We start from the raw sequence: 14,299 nt of genomic DNA, 5'->3' as shown, positions 1-14,299 counted from the left end.
TGTATGTATGTGTGCGTGCGAAAATGTGGGCCTAGCCCGCTTGATAGAATTTTTGCCTCTTAGATTGAAGATCTCACGCTTTAATCCAGATGTTGACGAATTGTATTAAATTGATAATACTAACTTCTAACCACTTACTAGTTCTTCAAATATATATATATATATATATATATATATATATATATATATATATATATATATATATATATATATATATATATATATAATTTGTAGGCTAGACCTTGGAATTATGAATTTTGTGGATTATAAATATGGTTTTCTTTGATTTTCTTTTTTATTTTGGATGGTCAAAAACTAAAATGTAAATGCATTTTCTGCTATGAAAATGGTTTTTGCTGATTTTTGCTATAAAAACTTTATTTTTGTATGTGTTTTCGCAAGTAAACCTATATTTTTGCAAATAAAACTTTTAATTCTTGAGAAATCTCCTTTTCTTTATAACAACATTATTTTTATGATTTTAGAGGTATTATGCCAATTTCACATGTGAGACTTGCAAAATTGATAGTTATTTTGAAAAACCCTTAATTTTTTCATAAATACTTTGATAGGTATATATAGGTGTTATCAAAATCTAGCTTATAAACTATAATAATTTATTTTGTGGTTTTACCAAATAGCATATTACAATAAACTTATTTATAAGTTAACTTATTTTTACAAACATAACCTTAACAAACATGGTACTTCGAACTTGGAACGAGCATGAAGAAATTAACGATACTTCTTTATCTTTTGAGTTGTTCTGCCGGATCGGAATAGAATGCGTGGAAGACTATATATTTACATTCTAAATTTAAAGTAGCACTATTTATTTTTCTATTTATAAAGTATGTAAAATAAATTTTAATCAAAGCATTTATTTTATTATATATTCTATAAATAAAAAATAGCAGCAAAAATAAAGTGGATCAAAAACACTCAAATAACTTTTTCCGCTAGTGTGTTAGCTTAACACTTTTTATAAAGGGAAATTGACGTATTATGGTAATTACCTTTTCGTTTTGTTTATATTTGGAAAACTTTCTTTATACACATCTAGATAACGAACTTGTTGGAAATATTTACATATGACCGCTTATAGCAAGTTACATCCGATCATAATAGTCATATGTGATTCAATAAGTTCGTTATCTAGATATGTAAAAAAAAAAGTTACCCAAATGTGAATAAAAATAAAAGATAATTATCTTGATAAGTCAATTTCATTTTTATTAAGGTGATCGATTATAATATTTACAATATTAATAGCTTCATTTAAATTTCTTTAAAACAATATTTATGAGCATTTAAATTGGGTACGACAGGAGTCGTTTTTTGTAGCATAATTATCAAATAACCCTATATATATGAAACAAGAACAATCTTATCGATGTGGATAAAAACTATTTTTATTTTCTGTATTTAAAATTCATATAATACATACAACAAACCTCATTGAAGATGATGTTCTTATTCATGTTATTGGTCTCCATCAGTGATACTTTTAGTCTCTATTACAGTTCTTTGGTTCCCGGCTTGTTTGTTTTTCTCTAACGAATTGAACATGCTTTAAAGTATGTAAATCCTAAGTGTTTCGGTTGACACCTGTTGGTGTAAACAACTAGTGTGACGTGGATGGTGATTGTCACATTTATTGTTGAGCTGGTATGCCAGCGTGTATCCTTAATTTTTGCACGTGTACATAGTATATTTTAAAATTTATATTTAATATCTTAAATAATAAAATTTTATAAAATGACAATGTGTTTTTTTACCGGTCAAATCTAAAGTTTTTTTATACCATTTAGGTTAAATTTTATACCAAATCAAAATTAGAAGGTAAAATAAAAAATAATAATAAGAACTTGCATTATCAAGGTAATTGTTTTTTCATTTTGTTTATATTTGGATAATTTTTTTTTACAAATCTAAATAGCGAACTTATTGGAAGTATTTACATAAGATCATTTTTATTGATTGTAACTTGCTACAACCGATTATAATGGTAATATATGAATAATCCAACAAATTTGTTATCTAAATATGATTTTTTTTATCCAAATATGAATAAACCAAAATTATCCTTATAATGCAATTTCCTTTTTTATAAACCAAATTATAAAGTAAGAAGTAAGAACCCGTGTAATAAACTATTTGAAATAATGCAAAATATCGGAAAGTGTCAGTTACTTGAACAAACATTAGCTTCTTCTTACCATACCACTATTCGAGGATCAATCGGGAGCTGTTCCCTCTATTTTCGGTTGATGGCTTTGCTGCATACCAACATTAAAATGGACGAATCAAACGAAGATCCTTCTGCAATTAACAGGTCAATTAACTTCTACATCTTTAATTCCACTGCATCTCTGATTTATCTTCGTTTTCCATTATAATCAAATTACATAAAAGACGATGCTTGAATGTGTCAACAGCTCTAAAAGTAGCTCATTTATAGATCTCATCTCATGGAGTTCCTCATCGTAACTTTTTGGTTTTTGGTATTTTCACTTCATGACAATCCAAATTTGAGTAATAAAAAAAATTAGGGGAAAACAGTAGCTCAACTGATACTTTGAATATTTTCATTTTCCATCAAGTTTCTCCATTGAATTACTTTGGAAATTTCCTTATTATCTTCTTATTTATCTTTTGAACTTCTCAAGAACTCAAATCGTAGAGTTTTCAACATCAATCTGTGGTCAGATCAAGAAAAATACCGATTTTCAGATCCAGTTTGGAATCTAGCGTTCAATCCGTTTACCGATGAACTGTTAATAACATTTGATGATGGTTTTCGTATGTTTGGAGGTTCACGAGTCAATTTGATGCGCTGGATTTAGTTGTATTCCAGTTGTTTCCTGCTCTTTGTTTTCCATTAACACCATTTTTCATGTCTCCTTCTACCGATAACAAAACTGATAAAACCCTAATTTACGCCAGGAACAAGAGAAAATCACAAAACGAAGATTTCAATCTTCCTGTATCAAAACACACATGTTTAGAGAAGAGCGTTTCTCCATCCAACTTCCAGTCTGACATTAGTCACTCAAGATTCAATCAAACAGAATCAGCAAAAGATAGCAACAATTTCTTTGAAGATGCAGACTCAGTCATGTCCGTATACAATGATTCTGAAAACGAGCTTCCATATCTCAAGATTTCTCCCTACGATCATCATTCTTCCTCTTCTGTTAATTGGAGTGGTAGAGTCTTTGATACTAGTGTCAATTCTGTAGACAGATCAGAGACAAAAAGCTTTGATGAAGCTTCTATGAATCCGGCTTCTTATGATTTTTACATGTCTCAAAATTTTGAGGAAGAAGAATTGGATTGTGGAGAAAATGAAACCAAGCAAATGGAAGATGAAGAAGCACTGGAAGATTTCTTTTGCTCCAATGATGTCATTCCAGATAATTTTGTACTTTCCTCAGGAAGATGGAATGTCAACCAAGGTATTGTTATTGTTCTTAATGTTGACTTTGATCTGTTGTAACTATTCAAACGAAGTATTATACATCTGTGTGTTGTTGTATTTTGTTATATTTTGTGCTATTTACTGATTTAATTTAATGCCCAATGAATGCAGATATTCAACAAGGCACCGAGAAACTGACCATTGACAAAGAGTTTGAGCAGTATTTTTCAATGCTTATGCTATAGCATAGTTCATAAAATAAGAACATGCAAAATGTACATTATTGTTGTATTTTTAAGTCGTTTGTAAAATATTGCGTTCGAAGGTCGGATTTTTGCTTGTGTCATCCTTCTAATTATTTCATAACTATTCCGAAACCAAAATATGTGAAAGGTTTTCGGTCCATTTATTTATCCAATGTGAGGGCATCAGATCACACTACGAAAGTTGGGATAGAAAGTTCGGCCCAAAAGGCCCAAATTTAGGCTCAAAACACTAATAATGGCCTAGTAGAGTTCGGCCCATTATTAAATATTAAGCCCATTCTAATTCTATGCAAAATGAACCTCGATCAATATTTCGGCACCTAGGTTTTGATCCCGTTTGAGGCCTCTTTGCAGTTTGCAGTTTGCACCACCAAACCACAGGGATAAGATAATCACTAAAATGAACATCTTGTAAAAGATTATATAAAATTAAAGAACAATATAAAAAGTTTTTATAACGAGACTTCATTCAAAATACCCACGCGTTTCCTTAATTAGCGGGGAAATGGTCAAATTACAAACATGTAGTAATACAAAATACATGAAAGATGCGAAAAAGAAAATCCTGAGGTAGCATTAAACTTTCTAAAATAGCATCCAAAAATAGGGTCAAACTTTGCACACGTGATAAAATTATGACCTATTTTACATCTATATATATATTTTTCTTGAAAACAAGTTGGTTTGGGACATTTTGCACAAGTATATTTTTTCTTAAAATTATGATCATTTGGGGATAATCTTTATTCTTTACAAATCAAAACCTTACAACTTTTTCAAAAAAATGACTGTTGACCCTTGTTGATTTGAGACCTTTTGGCGAGATTTATAGTTACTGTTTTCTTTTTTTACTTTCTTTTCAATACCTCAAGAACTTGTAGAGGATCAACAGATTCTCCATGACTATGGAGTCATGGAGATGCTGAACAAAAATTTTGAACATGGGTTTCTTGCTATATGTTGGGTTTAGATCGCAATCTACTCTAGTCTCGCTACCAACATTGACAATATACTTGATTTCTTATACACTTTTAGATTGTCCATCATCAAATTCAGTAACATTTGCATTTAAAGCACAATACATAAGAACTTGAAAAAAAAAAAACATGTGTACAGACAATACATCAACACTTGAAATCAACACCATTGTATAGTGACTTGTAGTATAAATGTATTAGAAATGCAAAACCAAAATTAAGCTTGTCATTTTGAGTCACGAAGGGCATATGGAAAGGGTGTTGTGAAATTTTTACAGGGGTATTATGGTCTATCCAGAAGGTCAAGGTATTATTGTTTTTTTTTTTTTCAATTTTATATTAATTAATAGAAACTATTTAAAAAACAGATTTGATCAAATTAGATATTTTAAAACATTAAAACATTAAAATATGATATTTAGAGCTTAGGTTAGATATAAACGATATTTAAACTTTTAATAAGGGTTTGATAAAGGTATATATAAAAAAAATTTGGTAATACTTTCAGAGAAATATGATCCATTTGTTTTGCAAATCAAACTCCAAGTATAGACAAACTTGTGATAAGGTAAGCATACAAAAATTTCTTTGGAAAAGTTTGAAATCTGAAATATATGGTCTTATCATTGACAATGACTTAGATATTATGTAAACAAAAATTTAAATCAAGACATAAATAATAAGTTTGTGATTGTTTAGGTTGAAAACTAAAATCGGTAAAAAAATTGTTATAAAATAAAACTTAAAAACATCATCGACTAAATACATTATTATTTTTCTATTTACATTTATTTTGTAACAAAATGATTTATACGAGAGTCTAAAGGTAAACAGTTAAACTGACTGAACTAATTTTTAAAAATAAAATTGGTTGGTATGATCTATGTTCGTTTTAGACCGATGGTCTCAATAAGGTATCATGAAAAACCGATCATGATTCTGTCTTAAATCGGTTTAAGCATGTCCCACACAGGTCGTTTCTTTAGAAACCAGTAATTTGTCTTATAAATACCTATGGTTCTCAAACTTTTTTTTTTCAACCACAATAATATTTTCTCTCTTATAGAATGTCATTATGTGATATCGTACTATTACGATAACGATTAAGTTTACATATTTTTTTGGTATTCACATTAAAAAAAAGAGAAATTAATTATCCTCGTATCTTTTTTTCCTATTTATCTTCTCTTCCTATCTATATGAAATAATGACAGGTATAACGTTTTAAGACATTTGTTATTATTTCACGTGTAGGAAGATAAATAGGAATAAAAGTAAGAGAATTTTGATTTCTCTTCAAAAATATTATATGATTCTAAAGTTTAATAGTTTTAAATAGTACGGTGATTGGAAAAACCACCAGACCAAGGCTCGATGTACACCTTAAACCAAACCAAGAAAACCAAACCGTTGGTTAGGGACTCATTTTTTAAAAATAAATTGAAAACACGTTATTTTGCCGATTTTTCTAAAAAACTGAAAAAATCTGATTTTTTTTAATAAAATCTCACTTCTAAAAAACTGAAAAAACCTAACCAGTTTTCCTATAAATGGTTTTTTTTTTTTTTTTTTTTTTTTTTTTTTTTTAACATGAACCGGTTTAAACCGGTGTTTGTGCACGATTCCCAATAGAACTGTTTTCATACGATTCCTATTGGAAGTTGCTAGGATTTCTCTCATCGCTGATCGCAAAATTAATCAACAACCGAATCGTAGTCAGTAGTCACAGAGATGACTCATCTGCCGGAAGAAGTAGTAGAAATCATCATCAATAGGCTTACCTCCAATCGCGATCGCAATTCCGCCTCCTTGATCAACAAATTATGGTACAAAGTCGATAGATACAGTCGACGCGTCGTGTATGTCGCCAATTGTTACGCTTTATCTCCTGAAAGAGTCGTCGCGAGGTTTCCAATGCTCCGATCGCTAACTCTGAGAGGCAAACCCAATATTTCCGACTCTAGATTGTTCCCTAGGGATTGGGGCGGCTCCGTCGATCCATGGATTGAAGCCATGTCGAAGAATTGCCGGTCCTTGGAGGAACTCCGGTTGAAAAGGATGGTGATATCTGATCGGAGCCTCGAACTGACCTCAGTTTCTTTTCCCTACTTCAAGTCTCTGATTTTGAGCTCCTGTTGTGGCTTCACCATCACTGGTCTTTCGGCCATCGCTTCCAATTGCTCGTAAGCTACCTTATTACCTTATTCTGGAATCTTCTTGCTTTTTAATTTTAGGTTTTACACCTTTCATGATCCGAAACAAAACAAATGAACTCTGTAGAGATTTGAATTGTGATGAATATGGTTATATACATATATATGTGTTGTAGGATGCTTGAGCAATTGGAAGTGGAAAAGAGTGATGTTACAGATAACAGCGGGGGAGAGTGGCTGAGCAACTTCCCTGAGAGTTTATCTTCCCTCGTGTCCTTGAATATCTCATGCATTAAAGGACTAGTGAATCCCACAGATCTCGTACAACTTGTAGCCAGATCTCCAAATCTCACAAATCTTACATTAAACAAAACAGTGACTGCTGACACCATCCGAAGAATCCTGTTAAAAGCTCCTCAACTGATGCACTTGGGTGTTGGTTCCAACATCCCACACTTGGAGATACAATCTTACATTCAACTATCATCATCATTTCACAAGTGTAAATCAATCCAAAGCCTCACATTCTTCTACCTTGTTCCTCCTATGCTTCTACGAGCTATTTCTCCAATCTGCCCCAATCTTGTTCATGTCAATATGAGATATGCCACAGGAATCCAGAGCTCGGAGCTCATCAATTTCATAAAGAAGTGCCCAAAGCTTCGTCGCCTATGGATTCTAGATTCTATTGGAGATGAAGGTCTTGAGGTTGTATCTTACACCTGTAAAAACCTTGAAGACTTGAGGATATTCCATGGAAGAGCAGAGATCGGTGTAACAGAAGTGGGTTTGACTGCCATATCCGCCGGTTGTCAGCAGCTCAAGTCTCTGACATACTTTTGCAAAAGAATGACAAACGCAACCCTTGTTTCTTTTTCCAAAAACTGCCCAAAAACCACTTGCTTCAGACTAATCATCTCAACCCCAAAACAGCCAGACCACACAACTCAGCAACCACTTGATGATGGTCTTGGGGCTATCGTACATTCATGCAAGAATCTGAGAAAGTTGAGCCTTTCAGGGCTTCTTCTAACAGACCAGGTATTCCTCTACATTGGAATGTATGCAGAAAGATTGGAGGCACTTTCTGTATCAGATGCAGGGGAGAGTGATGCGGGAATGCATTATGTGTTCAATGGATGCAAGAATCTAAGGAAGATGGAGATGATTAATTGCCCTTTTGGTTTTGATTTTGATGATGGTGATGGTGATGGTGTTTGCAGTGGTTTATTTGAGGAGTATGGATCATGTATGAGATCCGTATGGATGTCTTCATGTAGAACCACCCTGGGTGGATGTAAGATGATTGCACAGCGAAGAGAGTCTTTGAATGTTGAGGTTATTAACAAAGAAGGTGACATCGGAGAAGAAGAAGAATATCCAGATGATGATATGAAGGTTGATAAGTTGTATATGTATCAGGCATTGGATGGACCACGTGTTGATTCTCCATCCCACGTATGGACTCTCTGAGGCTAATGTCATAAATAAGGTAACAAACTATTTATTTATTTATTTATTTATTTATTACAAAACATCATTAATTATTATTAAGAAAAAGTTATGAAGGGTATTTTGTGAACAAAGTGTTCTAGGTTAATATCAAGAAGGGTGTGCAAAAGCCAAAAAACTAATTAAATTTGTGTTTTTTTTTATGTATAAATTAACAATAAAACTAGTTTTATCATCTTTTGGTAAATTATTTTAAAAAATAGTGTAGATCTGTAAAACCGTTGGTCAGTGTATAAAACTGGATTAATCAAGCACCTGCATGTTTTTCTGTTTGTCTACTTATTTCGTGATATCAATTCAAAAATGAAAAAATTGAAATGGAGGGTTAAAAAGCCCTTCATATTTGTGCCTTTATGAAGATCTTAGCCCAATTTTAAATAGGGGCTTGACATTATATGTATAGTTTTATGATCCAAAATAGCATATAAATTATATATAAAAAATCAGATCATTAGGGGCACGTGCCCCCCTCTCAATGCCTTGCATCCATCCCTATATACGATGCTAAATTTGTTGAGCTAAGGGGCATTAAAAAAACAAATGGGAGATATTTTTTTGGAACATTTTGACAAATATGATACAACAATAATCCAACTACACTCCTCTATCAACCAGATTGGATCTGAGAGGTAATCTTTCTAACATAAACCGCCACATAAACACATTCACTTCAATAGGAACATATTTATTCCATCTTGTAATAACACCTCCCATCGGAAGACAAACGACATCGGAATCAAGCTCCCAAGACCATCTATCTATATGAGAACCCAAAACAATAGGACTAAGCAAATCCATTAAGCTGTCAAATTGCAAAGTTTCAACCCCTCCCCTAATTGCTCGATGCCAAGTAGGATACCACCCATTCGGAGACCACCAACAAGAGCATTTTGCATTGCACAGTAGACAAAGCATAATGTCTAGGGAATTGGGTTTTAAAAATCAACCCACAACATCATGCATCCTCTCAAAACTTAGAAAGACACTCATCAACAATCACAATAGTCGTCGAATTTTTATCAACAATATTTCTCTCATGCAACTATTAATAGAGCCAATAATTTTGTGCCAAACTCCCCCACCAGTGTCAAGAACCACCCCAAATACGCCCATTCGGGATCATGCAAGTACTCAATGAGCCAATATTTCTATTTAAATGCAAATTGCATATGAAACCAACGTAATCTAAGTTAATTTCTAATGCAGGGACATACTTCAACAAGTATCCTTAAAAACAGAAAACAACTTATTTTTATATTTTTTGTTTATTCGAGTCTCAGGTCATAAAGTTTTTATATATTTTTCATGTTTTATCTTCTCTTTGCTTAAAACATACATCAAATACTTCAAATGTATATTATTTGTATAATAAATAGAAACGTTGATACAAAATAATACTCGATTAATAGCATCCAACTCTATTAAGTAAAACTTCCATAATCTCATCTTTTTGGAGTTTATGATCACATCATACAAATACTATCATGGAAGCAATCATTGATTATAGATAAAAAAAAAAAATAAGTATATATCGACGGAGTTGTACCTCCTCTTTGACAGCTTTCCTCAAGGTATATTTTGCATGCAGATAAGCATTTTCTCAAACTTCATTATAGAAAATGAAAAAAAAAAAAAAAAAAATTAGAAACCCAAAAATTAACATGATTAAGTGCAATCTGACTTCTTTCATTCAAATTTCAAAAGCAATCGAATTGCAAAATCCCCTGAAGGAGAGAAACAATTTGGTAGCATACCTTTGAATTTGAATATTTAGTTATTTTGAATATGTTTATTTGTGGGGAGTTGGGGGCCACACATTACAAGTGATCTTGATATTTCCTGCAAATACGATTTCTATCAAGCTTAAATCATGCAAATAAAGTTTAAAAGGTACATACATACATGATCAATTTCAATCGGACTCTGCTTTATTAATGGTTCTTACAAAGACCCAACAAACTTTGATATTTTTTCGGTCAAGGTCAATTTGAAAATTATCAAACACCAATGAAAACAATCACAATTTCACCACTTATCGTAACATGTAATGGTTAAGGGGTGATTGTTATTCTATGTTTCTTGTTTGGTTGTTTCTTTTAAGAAAGCATAGGTCTCTCGTACATGGTACTTTAACAAAAGTTAAGGAACATGACAATCTTTTTTTTTTCCAAAAACTAAAACCTCAAACCTAAAGCAACATACAACGATCATTGATGATGTACAAAACATTAGAACATTATTGCTCTTGGTTTGACCATTTTATCCCTCTAGCTAAGAAATCTAAAATCTTGAATATATTTCTTGCATTTGATAGAGAGGTTAAAGTCTCTCTGTCTCTCTCTCTCTCTCTCTCTCTCTCTCTCTCTATATATATATATATATATATATATATATATATATATATATATATATATATATATATATATATATATATATATATATATATACTATGAAAGGAAATCAAGATAACGCTACTTAGAAAGAACTATAACCCTATTCTACACATATAAATTCTAACACTCCATCTCAAGCTGGAGTATAGACATTGACATGCCCAGCTTGTTACAAAAATAATTAATTCTACTCTGGGGTAACTCTTTGGTGAACACATCAACTAGTTGACCTCTTGCCTTGACATGGGAAATTGTGATCGTTCCATCTTCTATCTTTTCTCGAGTGAAATGACAATCCATTTTTTGTGCATGGCTCTCTTATGAAATACTTGATTGTTGGTAATATGGAGTCATTGGTTTCAATTGAGGATACCCAGTCTCACAAACTAGATTACGCAACCACATGGGTGTGCAAGTTGTATGTGTCATAACTTTATACTCACTCTGCACTCGAAAAAAGAACTGCATTATGCTTCTTACTCTTCAAAGAAACAATATTTCTGAACCATCCCAAAACCACGGTCCAAATTTTTTTTTTTTAAAATCATTTAAGAAAACCACAATTCATCAACATCATAATAAAATCACAAGTCATGTATCCAAAACACCATATCAAAATACGGTATCAAAACCATGCGTCAAAATATCAGAGTCTAAAACATCTCAGGCTATAAACTGTGGTGTGTGTCATGCAGTCATCCTGAGCTCTTCCCCTTGCTAGTGGAAGTACCTGAAACCAAAACTGAAAATTGTAAGCACGAAGCTTAGTGAGTCTCCCAAACTACCACATACCAGACACATACAACATGCAACAAGGAGATACGGGCCCCGCCCACATTCATGGAGATACGGGCCCCATCCACACTCCGCTAACTAGGAGATACGGGCCCCACCCACACTCTGCTGGCTATGAGATATGGGCCCCGCCCACACTCAGCTACTATGAGATACGGGCCCCGCCCACACTCAGCTACTAAACATACATACAAGTATCACATAGACAACAAGTATAACTAAATCTATCAATCAGTCATATATCCATACTCAAACTAAGCTATGAGATATGGGCCCCGCCCACACTCGGTTAACTGGGAGATACGGGCCTCGCCCACACTCGGCTACTAAACATGCATATACGGGCCGACCTTGGTGCCTTAAACCCATCCTACTGGAGGAAAAATCACCTCGCAAAGCTGACTGTTGAAATCTCGAGTGAGGAATCTCTGACGGTTGCTCCCACTCGAGTCATATATCGCAAAGCTGACTGTTGGTGCCTTAGCCTCAGAGACTCCCCGACTATTATTATCACAATAACACTTAGTCAAAACATGATAATTCTCCTTAGGGTAAAATGACCATTTTAACCCTAGTCAAAGTCAACGCTTTGGTCAAAGTCAACCTTCTGGTTGACCCAACTCGTCGAGTCCTAGAACCTGAAACCGCGATCTAACTCGTCGAGTTCCCAGACTACTCGTAGTCGTGATCTGCCGAATCAACTCGTCGAGTCCCTTCACCGACTCGTCGAGTTCTACCTTAAGCTAAAACGGGACAAACCAACTCAACTCGTCGAGTCCCTCTATGGACTCGCCGAGTTACTCTGTCTGATTGATCCATCTCAATGGATTAAGCTCCTACCCTTCAGATCCAAACTCCATACTTCATCTACACACAGGGAATACACTTTTAAGGGTAAAGTTTCCAACTTTACCCACTATTAGTCCTTCTTAATGGGTTTAGCTCAAACCCTAACTCCCTAGAACGTAGATCTTTGTCCACAAGCCATAATACTCTAACCCACAACACACTATAATAGATCTAGGCCTTGGACATCAGTTAGACATGTAAAGTTCCTAGCTTTCCTTCCATGCATGGCCTTTTAGGGCTAAAAAGGCCATAATAACGTTTTTAAGCTTGCATGGGGCTTCCATGGTCATAAAGTTTGCACCTTGATGCCATGGAACCCCTTCTAGATCCCAGATCTGAAATGTAAGTCACTTGGGACGTCCAAATCCCAAAAACCAAGGTTCTTGAACCAAAACCCTCATAAAAATGGAAATAAGTAGATCTAATGAATGAATGATCAAGTTAGAGACTTAATTACCAGAAAGTGATGAGGATGGAAGGAAATCCCTGGATCTACTATCTTCTCCTTGAACCTTCTAGCTGCTTCTTCTTCTTCTAGCTTCAAGAACACACAAAATCAATCAAGAATGGCTCACACACTCACAAAATGCTCTAGGGTTTTGTGGATTAGGGTTTAGGACTTGGAGGCTGGAAATGAGGCCAAAAGGTGGGGATTAAGATGCTTAAATATGATGCAAAACCCCGAAATTAGGGTTTCACTCTGGCAGACCTACTCGCCGAGTCGAGGGCTCTCGACTCGTTGAGTAGATAGCTGAAAACCCGCGTCCAAGACTCGATTCTACTCGACGAGTCTGGGGCTTCCAACTCGTCGAGTAGCTCTATAAAAATGAATAATTTAGTAAATAAATGCGTACCAGAAACTGAGCGTTATAATTCTCCCCCACTTGTCTTAGACTTCGTCCTCGAAGTCTGCTGTGTCTGGAAACAACCCCGAGTAGTGCTCCCTCATCTCCTCCTCAGGCTCCCAAGTCCACTCAGAACCCTTGTGGTGCTGCCACTGCACCTTCACTAGCTGAACAACCTTGTTCCTCAAGGTTTTCGTCTTGTGATCCAAAATCGCCACCGACCTCTCAATGTAGTTCAGACTATCGTCAATCTGAATATCCTCTAAGGGCACAATCGCTGAATCATCCACTAAGCACTTCCGCAACTGGGAAACATGGAAAGTGCTGTGGATCTGGCTGAGCTCTGCTGGAAGATCTAATCGATACGCCACCTTGCCCACCCGAGCTATAACCCTAAAAGGACCAATGTATCTGGAGCCCAGCTTGCCCCGCTTCCGGAACCGGATGACACCTTTCCAAGGTGACACATTCAGGAGGACCATGTCGTCTACCTGAAACTCCAAAGTCTGAACGCCGCTTGTCGGTGTAGCTCTTCTGCCGACTTTGATCAGTTTGGAGCCTGTTCCGGACCTGCTGAATCCGCTCTGTAGTCTTGAGTACTACCTCAGTACTCCCCATGACTCTCTGGCCGACCTCGCCCCAACAGATTGGGGTCCTACACTTCCTCCCGTAGAGCATCTCAAAGGGAGGTCGGTCTATGTCGGCGTGGTAACTATTTTTATACGAAAACTCCGCTAACGGAAGATACGTATCCCAACTGCCACCGAAATCCAAAATACATGTGCGTAGCATATCCTCGAGAGTCTGTATCGTCCTCACGCTCTGTCCGTCCGTCTGAGGGTGGAAAGAGGTGCTGAAATGGAGACGAGTACCCATCTCGTCGTGAAACCGCTTCCAGAATATGGAAGTGAAATGGACATCCCGGTCTAACACCGCCGAGACAGGCACTCCATGTCGTGCCACTATCTCACGCACGTATATCTCGGCCAACTTCTCGGCCGATATGCTCTCCTGGATCGGGATAAAATGAGCACTCTTGGTCAACCGATCCACGATGACCCATATCGAATCTACTTCACGCACGGTCC

The 14,299-nt window shown here is 35.1% G+C and overlaps 2 protein-coding genes across 5 annotated transcripts in view; both read left to right on the top strand.

Annotated features, from left to right (window-relative positions):
- The first annotated feature begins 2,176 nt into the window (after positions 1-2,176).
- LOC145136101 (uncharacterized) lies at positions 2,177-3,779 on the top strand. Its single transcript, XM_079070293.1, has 3 exons — positions 2,177-2,335; positions 2,947-3,458; positions 3,593-3,779. Exons 1-3 carry the CDS (start codon positions 2,271-2,273, stop codon positions 3,664-3,666), a joined length of 651 nt encoding a protein of 216 aa, XP_078926419.1. The 5' UTR covers positions 2,177-2,270; the 3' UTR covers positions 3,667-3,779.
- A 2,508-nt stretch (positions 3,780-6,287) lies between these two features.
- Positions 6,288-14,299, top strand: part of LOC145136874 (protein AUXIN SIGNALING F-BOX 2-like) — a 49,112-nt gene continuing 41,100 nt past the window's right edge. For 3 of the 4 annotated variants that reach the window (XM_079070987.1, XM_079070989.1, XM_079070988.1), the window contains exons 1-2: positions 6,288-6,847; positions 6,994-8,309. In XM_079070987.1, the coding sequence (XP_078927113.1) occupies positions 6,396-6,847; positions 6,994-8,290 (1,749 nt within the window). In that variant the 5' untranslated portion in view covers positions 6,288-6,395 and the 3' untranslated portion in view covers positions 8,291-8,309. Of the gene's footprint in view, positions 6,848-6,993; positions 8,584-14,299 lie in introns of those variants that run through there. The other variant, XM_079070986.1, reaches the window with a different exon arrangement.

The sequence above is a fragment of the Lactuca virosa genome, chromosome 9 (genome assembly GCF_052849685.1).
Source record: "Lactuca virosa cultivar CGN04683 chromosome 9, Lactuca_virosa_CGN04683_v6, whole genome shotgun sequence".
Taxonomy (NCBI): Eukaryota; Viridiplantae; Streptophyta; class Magnoliopsida; order Asterales; family Asteraceae; genus Lactuca; species Lactuca virosa.
The sequence above is the reverse complement of the archived record's forward strand: the minus strand, read 5'-3'. Positions and strand labels throughout refer to the sequence as shown.